This window comes from Seriola lalandi, unplaced genomic scaffold (genome assembly GCF_002814215.2).
Source record: "Seriola lalandi dorsalis isolate HSWRI2012SDOR001 ecotype SW California unplaced genomic scaffold, Sedor1 jcf7180002054440, whole genome shotgun sequence".
NCBI classification, from domain to species: Eukaryota; Metazoa; Chordata; class Actinopteri; order Carangiformes; family Carangidae; genus Seriola; species Seriola lalandi.
Window position 1 is genome coordinate 352546 of NW_019524993.1, and position 16991 is coordinate 369536.

General features: G+C 38.9%; 3 protein-coding genes across 4 annotated transcripts in view; 1 reads left to right on the top strand and 2 right to left on the bottom strand.

The window, feature by feature from the left end:
- The first annotated feature begins 355 nt into the window (after positions 1-355).
- Positions 356-10568, top strand: ampd3a (adenosine monophosphate deaminase 3a). Its single transcript, XM_023410824.2, has 15 exons — positions 356-446; positions 2779-3001; positions 3154-3334; positions 3558-3723; positions 3805-4024; positions 4155-4284; positions 4488-4682; positions 4978-5109; positions 5192-5355; positions 5454-5580; positions 6211-6374; positions 6675-6795; positions 7973-8146; positions 8298-8408; positions 8512-10568. The coding sequence occupies exons 1-15, from the start codon at positions 425-427 to the stop codon at positions 8677-8679; spliced, it is 2298 nt and encodes a 765-aa protein (XP_023266592.1). The 5' UTR covers positions 356-424; the 3' UTR covers positions 8680-10568.
- lyve1a (lymphatic vessel endothelial hyaluronic receptor 1a) lies at positions 9320-11711 on the bottom strand. The gene is made up of 6 exons (XM_023410825.2): positions 11540-11711; positions 11185-11368; positions 10966-11105; positions 10280-10480; positions 10002-10074; positions 9320-9690 (listed from the first exon to the last, which is right to left on the bottom strand). Exons 1-6 carry the CDS (start codon positions 11625-11627, stop codon positions 9546-9548), a joined length of 831 nt encoding a protein of 276 aa, XP_023266593.1. The 5' UTR covers positions 11628-11711; the 3' UTR covers positions 9320-9545.
- A 1573-nt stretch (positions 11712-13284) lies between these two features.
- irag1 (inositol 1,4,5-triphosphate receptor associated 1) overlaps positions 13285-16991 on the bottom strand; it is a 32350-nt gene continuing 28643 nt past the window's right edge. For both annotated transcript variants that reach the window (XM_023410862.2, XM_023410864.2), the window contains 5 exons: positions 16420-16572; positions 16082-16143; positions 15262-15384; positions 14933-15061; positions 13285-14274 (listed from right to left, as the gene is read on the bottom strand). In XM_023410862.2, coding sequence (XP_023266630.2) covers positions 14112-14274; positions 14933-15061; positions 15262-15384; positions 16082-16143; positions 16420-16572 — 630 coding nt within the window. In that variant the 3' untranslated portion in view covers positions 13285-14111. The remainder of the gene's footprint in view (positions 14275-14932; positions 15062-15261; positions 15385-16081; positions 16144-16419; positions 16573-16991) is intronic.

Consider the following 16991-nt stretch of genomic DNA (forward strand, 5'->3'; position numbering starts at 1 on the left):
AGAGAAATAGCGCGTAGTCTCGTTTCTTCTCTTCATCTCTATGTGCGCACACTGCACAGTAAGTAAGTGCAAGAGTGAGCAACAGAGTGCTTGTGTGTTTGTGTCTAAGTATGTGTGTGTCTGAGAGACACAGGACGAGATAGAGAGAGAGAAAAATAGAGCAGCAGGCTCTGTCTCCTCTGAGTGAGGCCCTCTCTTTGTTGACAGCCAGTTTTGACATATTCTCAGGATTAGTGGCTCTGTCAACATGATGCCTGGCGCCTTAAAATAGAGAGAGATGGGCAGTCAGGAAAACAAAACTGAGGTTGTGTGCCACCATAGACTCATAGATTGACTGAGTATGACCCAGATAGATGCAGACAGAATCCATTAAGGTACCACTGGGCTTCACTGACTAGGACTTGAGAGGACAGCACCCCCAGATATGGCTATGAGTGGCACTGAAGGTAAGCGCAGAACTGATGAGAGGCATACTGTATAACTGTAATACAAAATGGCTATAAACTCAAGTTACACTATAGGTTATTCTCTGGATCACTGCACATCTGCTATAATTCAAGGCACATAGAGGTCAACAGAGAAGGGTCTGAGGCGCGGCCTCTCAGACACTCAAAACTAAAGACAGCATTTGTATTGTCCACAAAATGTCAGAAAATAGTGAAAAATGCCTGTTATAATTTTCCTGCCTCCACATTGATGTCTTCAAATGTCTTTAATTTGGCCAACAGTCCAAAAATCAGTAGTTTACTGCCAAGTATAAAAAAGAAAAACATCAAATTCTAACATTTGAGAAGCTGGAACCATTAAATGTTTTACTATTTTACCTAAAAATGATCATTTGATTTTCAACATAGTTGTCTTTTAATTTTCTGTCCTCTATCATTCAGCTAATCGATGGTGTTCTAGTCTGAAAAACCTTAAGAACATTTTCTGAAAGTAATTCTGACTTGATTTTTTCTTACCCTAACACCTGTCATTTTTTTAAAATTTACAAAAAATGTTCACAACACTTTTTAAAAGTCGTTCATGACGACACATTCTCGGCATTTATTGTCATGGCAACAGCCAAGGACTGATAAAAGCAGAGATGTACAAGGAAAGTCAGGGAAAACAGAAATTTATAACAACTTAGTGTAATAACGACTAAGGTTACGAGAGTGGCTTCTTTCTTCTGCTAAATACAGTCTCAAAAATTAAGATTTTATACAAACCTAGTACTTGATGAAGCGGAAGCAGCTCGGGCAGGATGATTAAAGGTGGTGGAAAGGACAGGCGAGGTTAGTAGCTAGCAACAATAAAATTATGATTTTAGCGTAATGGTAACTGCGTAAGTTTAACCTAACTGGCTAGCAAGTGGGTTGGTTCAAAACTACACCTAACTATCCTCATATCTATGACTTGAAACCGCTGCAGTTGATAAACCAGAATAAGTAAACCGGTAACTTTGATGTCAGGATGCTCCAAATTTCAGCCGTGGTGTCAAGTAATTGTGTTATATATATATGTATATGTATATATATATATTTATTTCTCAAGGAATTATTAGGCAATTTGCAACTAGTTCCCCTTCAATTAGGATACTGAATGCATAATTCACTTCTATGTAGTCCTCACATTTAATTTAATTTTACTTTACTTTGTACATTTTTAACTTTACTTTTTTGTTTTATTTTTACTGTATGAATGTATTTTAAATAATTTAATTTGCTGATTTTGTGTTCCACCAGCTGCTTGTCCTTGCTCTGCAAAATAAATGAATAAATAATAGGAAAAAACAAACAAAATCAATGGGCAGAACAAATTGACAAACATCTAAACATTCTGTGTGTTTGCAACTGACTATGAAAAGCGAGAAAAAAGAAAGTATTTGTTTCATAGAAGTTCTGGGTGTATAATGATCAGACGGTTAATAATTCATAAGGCCATCATTTCCAGATCAATACAGCTTTATGATCCTCTCCCTTTTCACAGTGTACATGTGGTGCCATTAAGCTCCACAGCAGCGCTGATGCACACAGCTGTTGTCAGGATAGTGTTGTGTGTCCGGAATGATAAGCTTCCTGGAAGCACCCTGGCAGAGCGGAAAATTGGCTTACATGACACCACATAGCGTGGCCTTTCTCTGTTGTTGCTTCAGCACTCCAATGAACTGCACCCTGTATCACTGAGGATATCAACAAGACACTGTCAGTTCATTCAGGTTATCTCCTCACAGAAATAGACAGTTCTCTATTTGACATAGGTGCTGCCCTGTATGGGTCTGTGATCCTGGTGAATGACTGTAAACAGATGGACTGTTTCCACAATGACATACTGTTGATAAGGGCTAAATTGGAATTAATGACATTAATTGTATTAAGGGTAAATAAAGTAAGTAAACTATAAAGTAGTGGGTGAGTAGTGTCATGAATCTTTAATTATATAGCTTCATCCATTTTATCAGTATGGACTGTAATGATCTCCTGTTTGTGTAGGATCCATACTGACTACCTGAAAATCTTGTGTGCTGATTTATTTGTGGCACCACAAATGTCACTGTTACTTGAGCCAACATGAACAATTCGCACAGAGCTCTTCAGGTGGTGATACTATACAGCAGTTAGCTCTTGAATGTTTTGCACCAAAACCCTCACACAGGTAGATCTGCTTGTTTACAAAACAGCACAAACTAGTCAGCGTGGTAAAGTTCAGTTGAAAGAGGCAGGTCATCTTTCCTGTATCCTATGAATACATGTTATTGTCACCAGCTATTTCATTGCAGCTTCTACCATCTTGCAGACATGCCTCGCCAGTTCCCGAAGGTAACTCTGAGTGAGGCAGAGGAGGAAACTCAGCTGCTAGCAGAGAAAGTATATGCATCTGCGTTAAAGGAAGAAGACAACAAGGATGCCTTATCAATGTTTACCGTGCCAGAGGACTGCCCGATTGGCCTCCAGCAAGCAATGGAACATGAACTGCTTAAGGAGCTGGCAGAGCAACAGTCAGAGGAGACTACCAAGAGGTAGGTCCTGCTATGGCTTAGGCACCAAATCACAAAGTCCTCTGACTGTCTACGATCAGATCAATGTCACAAATATTCCTAAAACAAATAAGAAAACCTTAATGAACATTCGGGGTAGTTATTTCCATTTATAATAATGACTAATTTTGCAGGAAGAAAAGCTTGAAGATGATTCGTTCCCAGTCAATGTCCCTGCAGATTCCAATGAATACAGATTGGACGCGGTCAGTAGCTGTTACACCGTTCTTGTCCCCCAGCTCCACCTGTTCATCAGTGCCAGAAAACTGCCCTGATTACCAGAGGGTCACAATAAGTGGGGATTACTGTGCTGGAGTAAGTACTATAAACAGTAGCATTAACTGGTCATGATTAGTTAAATTATACAATGCTTTCACAGCTAAACATGTTGCATGTTTGCTTATTGTTGCCATCTGATTATTGTCATGTTCACAGATTTAAAAAAAAAAAAAGCTGAAAATATTCATACAATTACCAAATAGCTTAGATAAGACAACACTTTACCTAAGAATTTGTGTCATGTCGATTTCCCATTTAGATCACTGTGGAGGACTATGAACAGGCAGCCAGAAGTCTGTTTAAGGCCCTGCTTATTCGTGAGAAATACTCAAAGCTAGCCTATCATAGATTCTGCAGAACCACAGCCCATTTCCTCCGCAGAGCTGAGAGCATGAGATGGAGCGAGGAAGATGAAGTTCTACCAGGTTCGAAGCGTTTTAAGCTACACTAACTGATGTTTTATTCCGATTTATATGACAGTGACAGAACAATGTTGTGGCCTCCAGATATGTGCCCATGTCCATCAGACAGGGATGATCCCTACAGCATGGAGAACATCCCTGAGAACCTGAACTATGAACTGAAAATGAAGGACGGAATAGTGAATGTGTATGACAATGCAGAGGCTCTGCGGGAAAACAATCCCCATGACCTTCCTTACCCAGACTTGGAGACTTTTGCCATAGACCTCAGTCATGTATTGGCAATGATTGCAGATGGACCAACGTAAGTTGCCGAAACAAAAAGACGCTACAGCTATGCTGGTTGCAAAACTGGCTCTTTCTACTTATGTAGCACTTAATGACACTTGTCAGAGTTGTGGAGTATATAAACTGAGGGCCACTCTAATTTTCAGGAAGACCTACTGTCACAGACGACTAAATTTCTTGAGTTCGAAGTTCTACCTCCATGAGATGTTGAATGAGATGGCTGAGCTAAAGGAACTGAAAAGTGTGCCGCACAGAGATTTCTACAATGTTAGGAAGGTTAGTAGTCTATCTACAGGTGTTGTAAAGTGTGTGCATTCCAATAAAGTATCCTAAATGTTGCATCAAGAAAGAAAACAAAGAAAACATTTAAACATATGATGCCTGGGCATACTGTCACAAAGAGAAAAAAAAATTCATATGTGCATTTAAAAACACTCAGCGTGTCCAGTAGACTAAATTTATTGCCCCTTTTTTCTCAGGTGGACACACATATTCATGCAGCTGCCTGCATGTCTCAGAAACACCTGCTGACCTTCATCCAGAAAACATATAAGACTGATGCAGACCATGTGGTTTTGGAAAAGGCTGGACAAAAGATGACTCTAAAGCAGGTTTTCCACAGCCTCAATAAGGACCCCTATGACCTTACTGTGGACTCCCTGGATGTACATGCTGTAAGAACAGAAGAAAATGTCACTATGAGTTAGCATTATGTTTTCATAAAATGTTGTGCTGTGTGTTGATTTTTAGAAATGGTGAGTAAAATTATTAACCCCTCTTAATTTTGCCAGAATGTGGCAGCAAACAACTTATTGTGTCACTGTCAAAGAAGAAATGCATAGACATTTCATGTAAAAAATCTCTCTTACTAAAATCTTAATCTTACAGGTGAATACCCGTAGCACTTTGTCATGACCAACCATTCTGGGTTCACAATTATGCTTTTTAATTTATGCATTTTATTCACAGGGGAGACAAACTTTCCACCGGTTTGATAAGTTCAATTCAAAATATAACCCAGTGGGAGCCAGTGAACTCAGAGAAATCTTCCTGAAAACAGACAACCTCATTAATGGAGACTATTTTGCTCGTATCATAAAGGTATCATATCACATAATCCTACATTTGAAGTCAGAAATGATGCAGAGACAATTTTGCACACTCTCCTTCTCACCTTTAATAGGAAGTGGCCCATGACCTGGAGGAGAGTAAGTATCAGCATGCAGAGCCGCGCCTGTCCATCTACGGACGCTCTCCAGAGGAGTGGGACAGTCTGTCTAAGTGGTTCATTCATCACAAAGTGCACTCTCCAAACATGAGGTGGATCATTCAAGTGCCCAGAATATAGTGAGTGCCACAGCCTTAGGTAAAAATTCAAGTTTCTAATTTCAAAGAAATTTCTTGAAATATGAAATCTGGAAATTCCCTAAATATATGTTTTTCAGTGACATTTTCAAGTTGAAGAAGCTGGTACCTAATTTTGCCAAGATGCTGGAGAACATATTCCTTCCTCTGTTTGAGGCCACTGTAAACCCACAGAAGCACAAAGAACTTCATGTTTTCCTCAAATATGTAAGATGTTGTACTTTTTTTCAGGTATTAGGAGTAAAGTGTTTAATAAATTATGGGCATAAACTTGTAAATCATGCCTTTAAATTATTAAGTGGTGTTGACAAAAGTAGGGATTAGTTTCCTCAAGTTTATAATTTATGCCTAATTACTCTTCTACCTAATTACCTTACTGTAATGAATTTGTGAAGGGTAACACTTTACATTAACTTTAAATTTAGTATTCATATGTAGTATATGAATGTTTGACCATACACTATAATGAAGTGTTATGTGAAGTGTTGGTGATGTATTGTATTTGTCAACAACTATAACTGACACCCATAAGCGGAGGCTGGTGTATAAACACATAATGACTGACAGTGTAGTATAACACAGATTAAATATTTCTAAATGTGTTACCTTGTGGGAATTTATTTGGTATGTATGTATGTATATATGAGGATATAATGAAAAAAATCAAGGCTATTAGTTAGTAGTTTGGGTTAAGAAATGAAGCAATTAATGGGGAAGAATGATCACTTTGATGGAACTAATTACTAATATTTGTGATATCATCATAAATACATCTGCCAGACCTCATAAACCATCATGATAGTAAATGACTGCTTTTATTTTTTTCTGTGTGTTCAGGTGTCAGGCTTTGACAGCGTGGACGATGAGTCCAAACACAGTGATCACATGTTCTCCTTCAGGAGCCCAAAGCCAGAACAGTGGACTGCAGATAATAACCCTCCCTACAGCTACTACATCTTCCACATGTATGCAAACATCATGGTCCTCAACAACCTCAGAAAGTAAGAGCTAATGCCTCCTTCCTTCTTCAGAATACACACCTCATTAAAGGAGAGTGTTTTTGACAAATATAGCTCCTTACGGCCTTAGAGCTCTCAGGAAAGAGAAATTAATTAATCGTTGGGCAGAAAAAAGCTTTCAATTACTGAACTACCGAACAATCATAGCTGATGAGAGCAACTTCATCATCTCAATATAAAATGCACCTGATATATATTAATTAATACAAGGATGAACAGAATTACACAATCTTCGATTTGCTAATTGATTGATGTGTTTATGTCTTTGTGTGTCCTCTGTAGAGAGCGTGGACTGAGCACTTTCCAGTTCCGTCCCCACTGCGGAGAAGCTGGATCAATCACTCATTTGGTCTCTGCTTTCGTCACCACTGACAACATCTCACATGGACTCAACTTGAAGAAGGTACTTTAGATTTGTTGACAGGGCCAACCATTTACAAGGATCATAAAGTAATCCTTCTCAAGCCAGGGAGAAACCAGTATCTACTCCTGGACACAGACCTAGGAGCTCCCAGATGCCTGAAGGTTGTCTTACTAAATTAAGATAAAAAGAGATAGTGTTGCTTTTACATCACTCATCGCACCAAGTCCAAATCCACCCTCACACTCGTCTTAGCTGGAGGAGTTCATGTCCTCTCTGCAATTGAATAAAATGTAGTTACTGAGAATCTCCACTGATAACTACAACTATGATATTCTGTATTCTGTAATTGCTTATGTTACCGCCCTTAACTCAATTTAATAATCATTAAATGAGCTAGACTATTTTTATTTCCAACAATTGTTTTGGGTGGAGTACAGAGCGACAACAATATAAAACAAATTTGTTATGCCATTGTTGTTATTATATAACTCCCTCTTTGTTTTTTAGTCTGATTTGTTTTCGATGTCTCTTTACTTTAGACAGAAAGGCAACATAATCAACGCTCAAATTAACTTTTCGTCCTTTGGACTGTTTTGAAGTGTTTGATGGATTGAGTTTTATAGCTTGTGTATCCAAAATGTCCTGCAGACTCCTCACTTGTATAGTTGTGGTTTATTTTTGTGGAACAGCTGAAAATTTGAGAACTCTAGGAGAGGGAGCGGAAATTGGATGTTTTGAATTTCCAGTGGATGTACAGTATGTTCCAACAACAGAGCCTAGAAAGTGAATCCCAAAGAAATAATAATTTATCACAGTGACTCCCTGATAATGCTGTTCAACCCAAACTGCAAAGATCTACAGTATTTTGGTCATTTTGTCCAGTCTGGTAGTGAGATTCTTATTTCCTTGTTATTTGTGTAACTTATTCACTACAATTGCAATGATCCAACAGTATCTCACTGTATCTAAGACTGGACAATGTGGATAAAGGACTACAAATTGTAGCATATATAGGCCTAGTATTACACAGTATGAGCAGTAGCATTGAAATATCTGAAAAATTCATTATGGAAGAAAACATGCTTGTAAAATGTACATCAAACAGCAGCAGAGCTTTATCCCTCTCTGTGTACTGTGTGTGTACAATACGTTTTTGTCTGAGTGTAAAGTAGTATTTATTGTAGTACTTATTGTTTTAAACTTCCTGTTCCTTCAGAGCCCTGTGTTGCAGTACCTGTACTACCTGGCCCAGGTGCCAATCGCAATGTCTCCACTCAGCAACAACAGTCTGTTCCTGGAATACTCCAAAAATCCTCTCAGAGAGTTCCTGCACAAAGGCCTGTGTGTCTCCTTGTCCACAGATGATCCCATGCAGTTCCACTACACCAAGGTAAACAGAATTAATACAGGAATATACAGGAAATATAGTGACTTCTAGGCTGCTGTGCAGTATATCCGAATCACTGTATGATCATCGTACTATATGTAAGTTCTGCGGTGTAAATAATTTCTTATTTCTTGTTTGTGTGCCCTGATTCTAGGAACCACTGATGGAGGAGTACGCCATAGCTGCTCAGTTGTGGAAGCTCAGCACTTGTGATGTGTGTGAAATAGCCAGGAACAGTGTGCTGCAAAGTGGACTGTCTCACCAGGTACAGTGACACTTTCAAATCCACAGGCAGAGCCACATGTCCATTACGTTTAATCATTGGTCCAATTTGTCTCCCAACAATTTAATTTATTGTTTATTTACAGGAAAAGATGCACTTCTTAGGAGTGAACTATCTAAAAGATGGACCTGAAGGAAACGATATCCGTCGGACCAATGTCGCCCAGATCCGCATGGCCTACAGACACGAGACACTGTGCAATGAACTTAGCTTCATAGTCGATGCTGTGAAGTCTGATCTGGTGAATGAGTAAAATGGACCTCACATTAGATTGAATCCAAGCATGCTGAGCTCCCAGTTACCGCCATTTACTTTTAGCTTGAAAATTGGCACTGAGTGACCATATTGATTAAACAAAGACAAATGAGAAGAGAAAATTAGCTGCTCACATATTCATAACAAAGGAGATTGGTAAAGTGAAGATGCATGACTTGGATGACCGATAGCACTTTGGTTCTCAAAGGGTCGAGAGCTCGATGTGTAAAGCAGAATTACACGTTTGTCATCACACAAACCCACTATGTATAAACAACTGTACCTTACACTCCATTTTGTGGTAGGGGTATGTCATAGAAACTGTTTGAAAGTTTTTCAGGTACTGTATACACTGCACATCAGACATACGAACACTTGAGAGCTTTGCACAATGTTAGTTCAGACAACTCTGACAACTGATGGAGGATGTCTGGGACATTTCCTCTGTCTCTCCCTAAATAGCTTGTTTCTAGAGGTTTCAGTGATTTTTTTCTTTGGGAAAGATATTGACATAAGAAAGATTAAGAAGATACCTGAGCTTGTAATGATAGGCTTTTTAAAAAACAGTTGTAGCAAAGTATCTTTTACATGTGTGTTGACTGCAGCAAACAGTGTGTTAAAATAACGTTCGTAAATGATTGTATTGCAAACATTGCCATCTAGTGGCTAAAGTGCACAATTTAATAATATCAGATAACTAAAAATAATAAACACATACAGTATAACATGCAAAAAAAAATGCTATTTACAGCCAGTCTGTTACATTACTTTCACATAAACAAAGGGTCACATTGTCCTTAAAAAGAATATTACTCAGTAGTTGTCCATGGTGTGTTTCTTTGGTGTACCTCATCAGCAAAACTTTTAATTTGCATTGTCACCAACTTCTATCCTTTCATCCTCCTGAACATCTGCCTTGGTTTCCCTTATAGCCTTCATACACGTCCAATCTTCTGTCTTGATGTACTCCTGCTGCTGCTCCTTGTCAGAGCTCTGAGACCAACTCCTCCTTTTCACAGAGAAAATGAAAAAATAATCATATAATGAACAAATAGATATAATAATGACAAAAGGAGAAACATGATATAATGCAAAGTACCAGGAATTTGAAATGAAAGAAATATACTTTGTCTCATCAGTTTTCCCACAGCTCATTATCGTTCAGCTTTCAGTGCTGATACTGCATGCTTCTTTCAGTAGTGATATTTTATGTATGAACTTTTTTAGATATTGGTTCTATAAAACGTGATTTAAACAGCAAAAAGTTTGTTTTCAGACCTCAGTATCATATACAGTACTTTCATATGGAAAACCACTCACCATTTTAGATATGCAAGGATGATTATTGCAGTGAGGAGAAGGGCACAAGTTGAGGTGATAAGTACAATCTTTGCTGGAACAATGAAACAGAGGAAAAAGACATTAGACAAAAACAAAAATAACATCTAAACATTTAGATAAAAGGTCATCACTTGTATTTTACAGTTGTTACTTGTACCTTTTTGACATAGTGTGCTGTATTTTCTGTAAAGTACGAAAAGAATGAAATGAAAGGTTCCTCTACTGTATTGATTCTGTTGTGAACAAGATTCCCATACCTCCAGCAGAGCCTTGTGCACTGCCAACATAGAGGACTGGTTCTGCCTCATTGTCTATGGCTTTAGGGGCTGAGGAGGAAGGAGGAAAAGGGGAGGAGGAAGACGTAGAGTGTGTCGTCTGGATGGAGTTTGTTTGCACCGAGTAATCCCTGCTGCTCAAAGGCCTGTCACTTGTTGTATCCTTCAATTGTGTCGCTGCATCTGTACGTGTACATGAAGGAAAAAGACAGATTAGATCATTATTCTATGAAGTGCATGTCATTTATTAAATGTACCTTTGTTTGTGCAATTCATTATTTTTTATTTGTTTGAGAACTTAAACTTAAAATCCTATTGAATAGACATAATACAATTGAGGAGGTTTAAACAAACTGTTAATGTTCTCCAGAAGTTCAGTCTTAACTTTAATGCAAATATTTTCTCAGAAATTTTGGAGCAAAGTAGTTTTCCATAAAAAGTTATGAATATGCTAAAAATGCAGCTGAATCTTATACAAAAAATTGCGATTCAAATCAATTCATTTATATCAATCTGAATTAATACCTCCTGAAAAATATCAGCTCATATCATATGTTTTTGTCTAAAGAACCAAAAGCCAGGGCTGTGTTGAGAACAGCATGCATGATATCTTCAATTAACTGTTGCCACTTAGTGAGAAGTCTAAAATACATATTAAAAAATCATACCTGATTCATTGAAGCAAAACACATCAAACTTTTGTGTTACAGAGGCTCGCCATGTCACCAAGCCTGTCTGGCTTTTGCCACAATTAGAAAGTGCCTTGATGCGGGGAATGATCGCTAAATGTTCATCGATCCATCCAAACCTGAACAAAACAAAACAAAACAAAATGTGAGATCAGGCACTTTTCAGTGAACTCTTGTGCATCTATTCTCTGATCTTACCTGCATGTTTCTAAACCTCTTGTGAGTGCATCCTGTACTTGTGATTTTGAGGCAATGTTCACTCCAAGGAACGAGCAGAGTCTCCGAGCTTCAGATGCATTGAAGGCATACTGTGGCTGGTTCAGGTCATTTATGGCGCTAACCTGGAATATTCCAGCAATACTCCGGTTCACTGCTGGGAAAACTAGACACAAGACGTACCACACATTCAGATTTCGATTTAATGTATTTGCAGAGACAGCAATATGATGAAACAATAAATGTTGCTGTTGACCAGAGGAGTTACATATATACAGTTAGGTATTCAGTAGAAATATACAAACTGACAAATGTTAAATAATCTGGAATTACTTACCTCTGATGTGGCTTGTGTCAAAAACTTGACCAGAGATGACTGAAGTAATTGACAACACTGATGTGATGCAAAGCCAGATCATATTCATGACTGCTCAGAGTAGAGAGACGGATGAATGCTGGGGATGACAAGTGTTGCACGGCTTATGTGCCTGTGAGCTAAATGACAGGGTTAAATAGAGGTAATCCCGTTCACTGGGGTCTGTGGACTCTGTGGCCTTTGCCAGAAAGTAAAGGAAAAGGAAGAGGGAAGTACTGTGCATAGGTCAGATTAAGAGCCATCATATGTCCCAAGAGCAGGCCCCAGGAGAGAAATATAGACAAAAATAATGTGTCAGCATGAGACAAAGCTACAGAAAATTCTGTTTCATTTTCAGTTTTGTGAACTGAACTTCTTTCAAAGTTCAAAAAACACAATTTCAACACAAGAAATAGAGTTGCTTCAGTCTTAATACTGACTTGTTAGGTATGATTTATTAAAAGGTTAACTCATCTAAAAGAAGGTTGTATGAATTACACTAGTGAAGAGCTTTTCACAGTGTAGATTGGATTCATGTTCCAGGAATAATGAAATGATGATTGACAAAAATGTTCTTTGATTTAAACAAGTGCTTTCAGTTAAGTACTTGTTGGATGTCAGTGAAACTACAGTTTATAACAAAGAACAAAGCCAATAAAAATCTGCTTCCGGAGTGATGAAAATAATAGTGTTCAACATGTAATTCAAGCCTGTCCTCTTGGCGTAAGTGATTTGTTAGTGACATCTGACTGTGGGCTCCCTGTCCAGATGATTTCCTCCCTTGAGGCCTTACTCAGTCATGAACACACGTATGATCTCTGGTATCCTCTGATGAGTTTTGGCACATCACGACATCCCACTTCCACAAAAACATCTCTGCACAAGCCCTGACGGCAGGAAATGACGCAAAGTCTGCTGACGAACACATAGCCGTGTTTTTTTTTTTTTATCAGATGTGAGGTGTCAATGAGGTGTGAGGGCATAATAAATGACGATCTGGAGCTGTGGAAAAGGACAAATATTACATTTCTCTTGGGTGGGCTTTGTGTGTTTATGGGGCCATTTTAAGACCTTATTCAGTCACATTACATTATACTAAATTGTTTCCTTAGTTAATTAAGCTACTCCAGTGAGAATAGGATGGAATAGGCTTTTTCTCAAAGCAGGCATTTTGATTTATTACAGAAAGAAAAACACAGGTGTTACTAATAACATTAATAATGCCCCTGTTCATTTCGAGTGTCCCATTAAATCATGAGTGTGACATTGAGCCAGCCTGAACAATACCAGGACCCTGGAACAGAAGCAGCTGAATAGAATCCAGTCATTGTTATTTTTATTATTTACACCTGTGTTTTTTTCAACTGCGACACATCAAAATGTCTTCAGTGAAAAATCCCAACTGATTACATAATTTAAAGAAATACTCCAACTTTTCATTTTTACCGTTTGGTTTTTGTTTCAATAAACATAGAAGACATGTTCATTCGTGAGTTTTAGAGGTGCTGCAAGGTGGATTTGATCACTTTTAGACTGAGCGAGTCTAGCTGTTTCCCCGTTCCCAGCCTTTATGCTAAGCTAAGGTAACTGCTAAACTAAGCTAACTGACTAACTGCTGATTGGTTTGATTTCTTTCATCTAACTGTGAACAAGAAAGCTAAAAGCATGTTAGAAAAGAGATTACAGCACTATCCAGCATATTTGTCACTATGGAAATGACGACTGAATACTTTCAGGCACCTTTATTTAAAGGTGAAGTGGCAGAGCATAAAATCCACAAAAATCAAACAACACAGGCAGGCACACGTGCAAAGAAGATAAAAATAAGTCTCATGCCATCTAAACAGTGCTCTCATACAAGATGAAAATCTCTCAGTGCTCTGAAGACACAATCCAAAATGGCACAAACAAGAACCATCAACTGCAAAATATTGCACTTAAGGAACTACTTTGGAATGTGCTTACATATTAAAGTTTTTAAATACACATGATAGAACTTAAACAAATAACAACAATCCTTAAATTTCTATAGCTTTAAATACAAATTAAGAATTTCTCAGGATAATCTTCATCATCTGTTGGACCTGAGAGATTATACTTTAACATTATAGTGTAGATAAATACACACTTCTACTACTGCGGCATTTAATGGAACGTGCCAGATTCATCATCCAAAGTACCAGAACCAGAATGTATCATTATTGTATGCATCTAATTTAAATACATGTATATTTCATCACATCATATAATTGGTCCCTAAACAGAAATAATTGTTTTTCTCGCTGCAGCAAACAATGTGTTGACTTTTTAATCCGAACATAATCATAACTTAACCATGACAAAGGCAACATTATCCATAAAGCCTCCCAGAATGTCTCTGACCCTCCAGAGTCAGGGTCATGGATTCAAGTGAGTCCAAGTGTGATGATATGGTAAATCGACAGAGACAAAGAATGACTGCAGTCTCTGTTTTTCTGTAGTGGGGTTCTTTGGTTGTGCTGCTACACTCAGTCCAAAGATCTTCTTCTTGTCTGGCATAAAAATCCTTCTCTCCTTACGTGTTCTCACGTCTGTTGTAGTAGTCACTGAAAAATGTAAAAATACTGATAACCAGACACATCATCACAAACAGTGTCAGGGCGATCCAGAGAACTTGCCTACTGAAGGAAATCTTCGGGCAAAACCGACCAAAAAGAGCCACGACCTCCTCCATCCTCCTGTGAAGACAAGGACACCAGTGCAGTGTACAGTATATATCAGATATTTTAATTGCTGTCTACATTTTTACCATATGTTCAATTGTATTGATTGTTTGCTATTTATTGTTCTTTGCCATTTGCATTCATATAAAATATTAAATTGAGGTGTCATTACTATGGAAGAAATAGCTGGTTTTCAGTGGATGTACTGTGCAAACCATTTTAGCAACTCTCGCATGTAATCTGAATACTGCTGAGTTGCTGTTTATAGCATACATCATGATACATGACACAATACTCTGTATATTTCTTTTGTTGCAGGGATAATTTAACATTTTGACACTCATTTGGTTTCTAGACGAAAGTTAGATGAGCAGGTTGACACCATGCCAGCTTAGACAACACTGATTGTTGTGGGTTTTATGGGGAGGTTATGAGTCAGACTATCTCCTGGCGGGGCGCAGCAACTTCCTGAAGTCTTGTCACTGTGAGGTTGAGAAATAGTAGCACACAATGCCTGTGAAACCACAGTGTGTTGTTTTTGCCTGGTTTAAACAAACAGATATAATGTGTTCATTAGTGAGCTTTAGAGGTTCTTTAAACATGGAGTCAGAATAGATGTTTCCCTCCTTGATCGATTGAAGAAAGGGAATAATTTAAGACAGATCCAGTTTACCTGCTCGTCTTCATCTTCCTTCCACTCTCCTCGTCCTTATTTTTTGATTCCAGCAATTTCTCAGCAGCGTTTTCCTCGTCATGCTTTTCTTCCTGCAGTGCTTTGATGTGCTTCAGCCCCTCTTGGTACCTGCATTTGAAATGTTCACATTTACTGTATATAGATGGATGTCCTGTAATCTGTCACTGCTGTTGTATTTTGTGTTTAATGTCTCAAAGTCTTTACGCAGCATTATATGGGACTCACCTGTACCGTAAATGTGGTGACGATAAGCAACAACAATGTCAATGTGTTTGTGTGGAGTTATCGAGCAGGAGAGAAGGCCTCACCCTTTATTGTACGCCTCCTCCTCCATCTTTGCCTTGAGTTCGGCTCTGATCTCAGCTCTGATCTCCTCTAAGTTGACTGAAGGCTTGGCTGGCTCACTTTCCTGCTCCAACACACTCTTTCCACTGCATTGTTTCAGATAGGAAAGAACAGTCAGCCTTGGACACCACCACAGCAGGCATTATCAGACCGAGAGGAGTGTACATTCAGGTTCCATCACAACACCGTGGCCTTGTCTTATAATGGACGAATTGTAGCAGCGGCTGAGCGGTAGTGTACACCATCACAGGCATGGCGAGCACAGACAGAAAAGAATAATGGAGCTGGCACTCTACACTTTTGTTATTGCCATTCTTGTCTCTTCACAGAACATTGAGCTCACACACTTGAGAGCTTTACTCACCCTCACTTTAAAACCAGGATATGATTGGAGCCTAGCGCCTGGACTTTGTCAAACTCTTGCACAAATGTTTAGATTACGACCCAGGATAGCATATCCATCAACCAAAGCAGGGTTTGATTATTTTTTATGCTTTCAGGGTTATTTTCACCTCACTGGGGCTTTCTCTGCACTGTAAAACACATCCTGAAGGTCACACAAACAAGCCAAAGGTCCCACTGCAGCTGAAAATGCTTTTGATAAGAATGATTAGAAGTTCTGGGTTTTTCTTGGCCCATTGTTTCAAGGACTGTGGAATGACCTTGGGAATCAAGCAATGGTATGTGTACATATAGTGCATGCAGTGTGTGTGTGTGTGTGTGCGTGTGTGTGTGTGTGTGTGCGTGCGTGCGAGCAAAACACCACCAGAACACAAAACATACCATTCTGCTGCTGGTTGGGCTGTATCTGTGGAAGCGCTGACTTTCACATCATTCGCTTCACACTAAAGAGGAGAGTGTTGAAGAATATTATTGCTTTTTAACAATAATACACAATTAACAGGCATGGCAGAAGTATTCATATCCTTTTCCCTAAGTGAAAGTATCAATACCACAATGTAAAAATACTTCAATACACGTTAAAGTCCTGCATCTAAAATCTTCTGAATCTTAATACCTAAGTGTTATCATGTTGAGAGAGTGGTTGTCACTTCATTAGATGCTTTATATGTAATTTCCCATCATTTCCCAACATTTCCCAACAGGACAGGAAGACCTACCAGGACAGGAAGAGCAGTACCAGTGGTGGGTCCCGCGTTGGGGCCTGAGGCCGGGTTGGGGCCCGGGCCGGCTGTGGCTGGAGTCTGACCTGGGATGTTCAGGAGGTTAAACTTAGGCACCACTGCTACACTCACCCTGCGTCTGGGCAGAGCCTACAGAGGGCCGGGTGAAAAGGTGACAGAACAAGCAACAGTGTTGGTGGTAAGAGCAGAGAATGAGGATATCAGGGATGATGAAATTTTGGAAATTTACAACTACAAAGAGGTCATGATGTCACTGAAAGCAGAGACAATTTCAGAAATTAAAAACGAAACACAAAAGAACATAATTCCTCGGTCCGGACTGACTTATCTCGGCAACTACTGCGTGGATGGACAGGAGTGATGACTTTCAGGTTCCCCAGAGGATGAATCCTAATGATGTTGGTGATCCTCTGACTTTTCTTCTAGCGCCACCATGAGGTTCACATTTGTGGTTTTGACTGAAATGTCTCAACAACTACTGGATGGATCATGAAATTTGGTGGACACATTCATGTTCCCCCCAGAATGAATTGTAACAACTTTGGTGA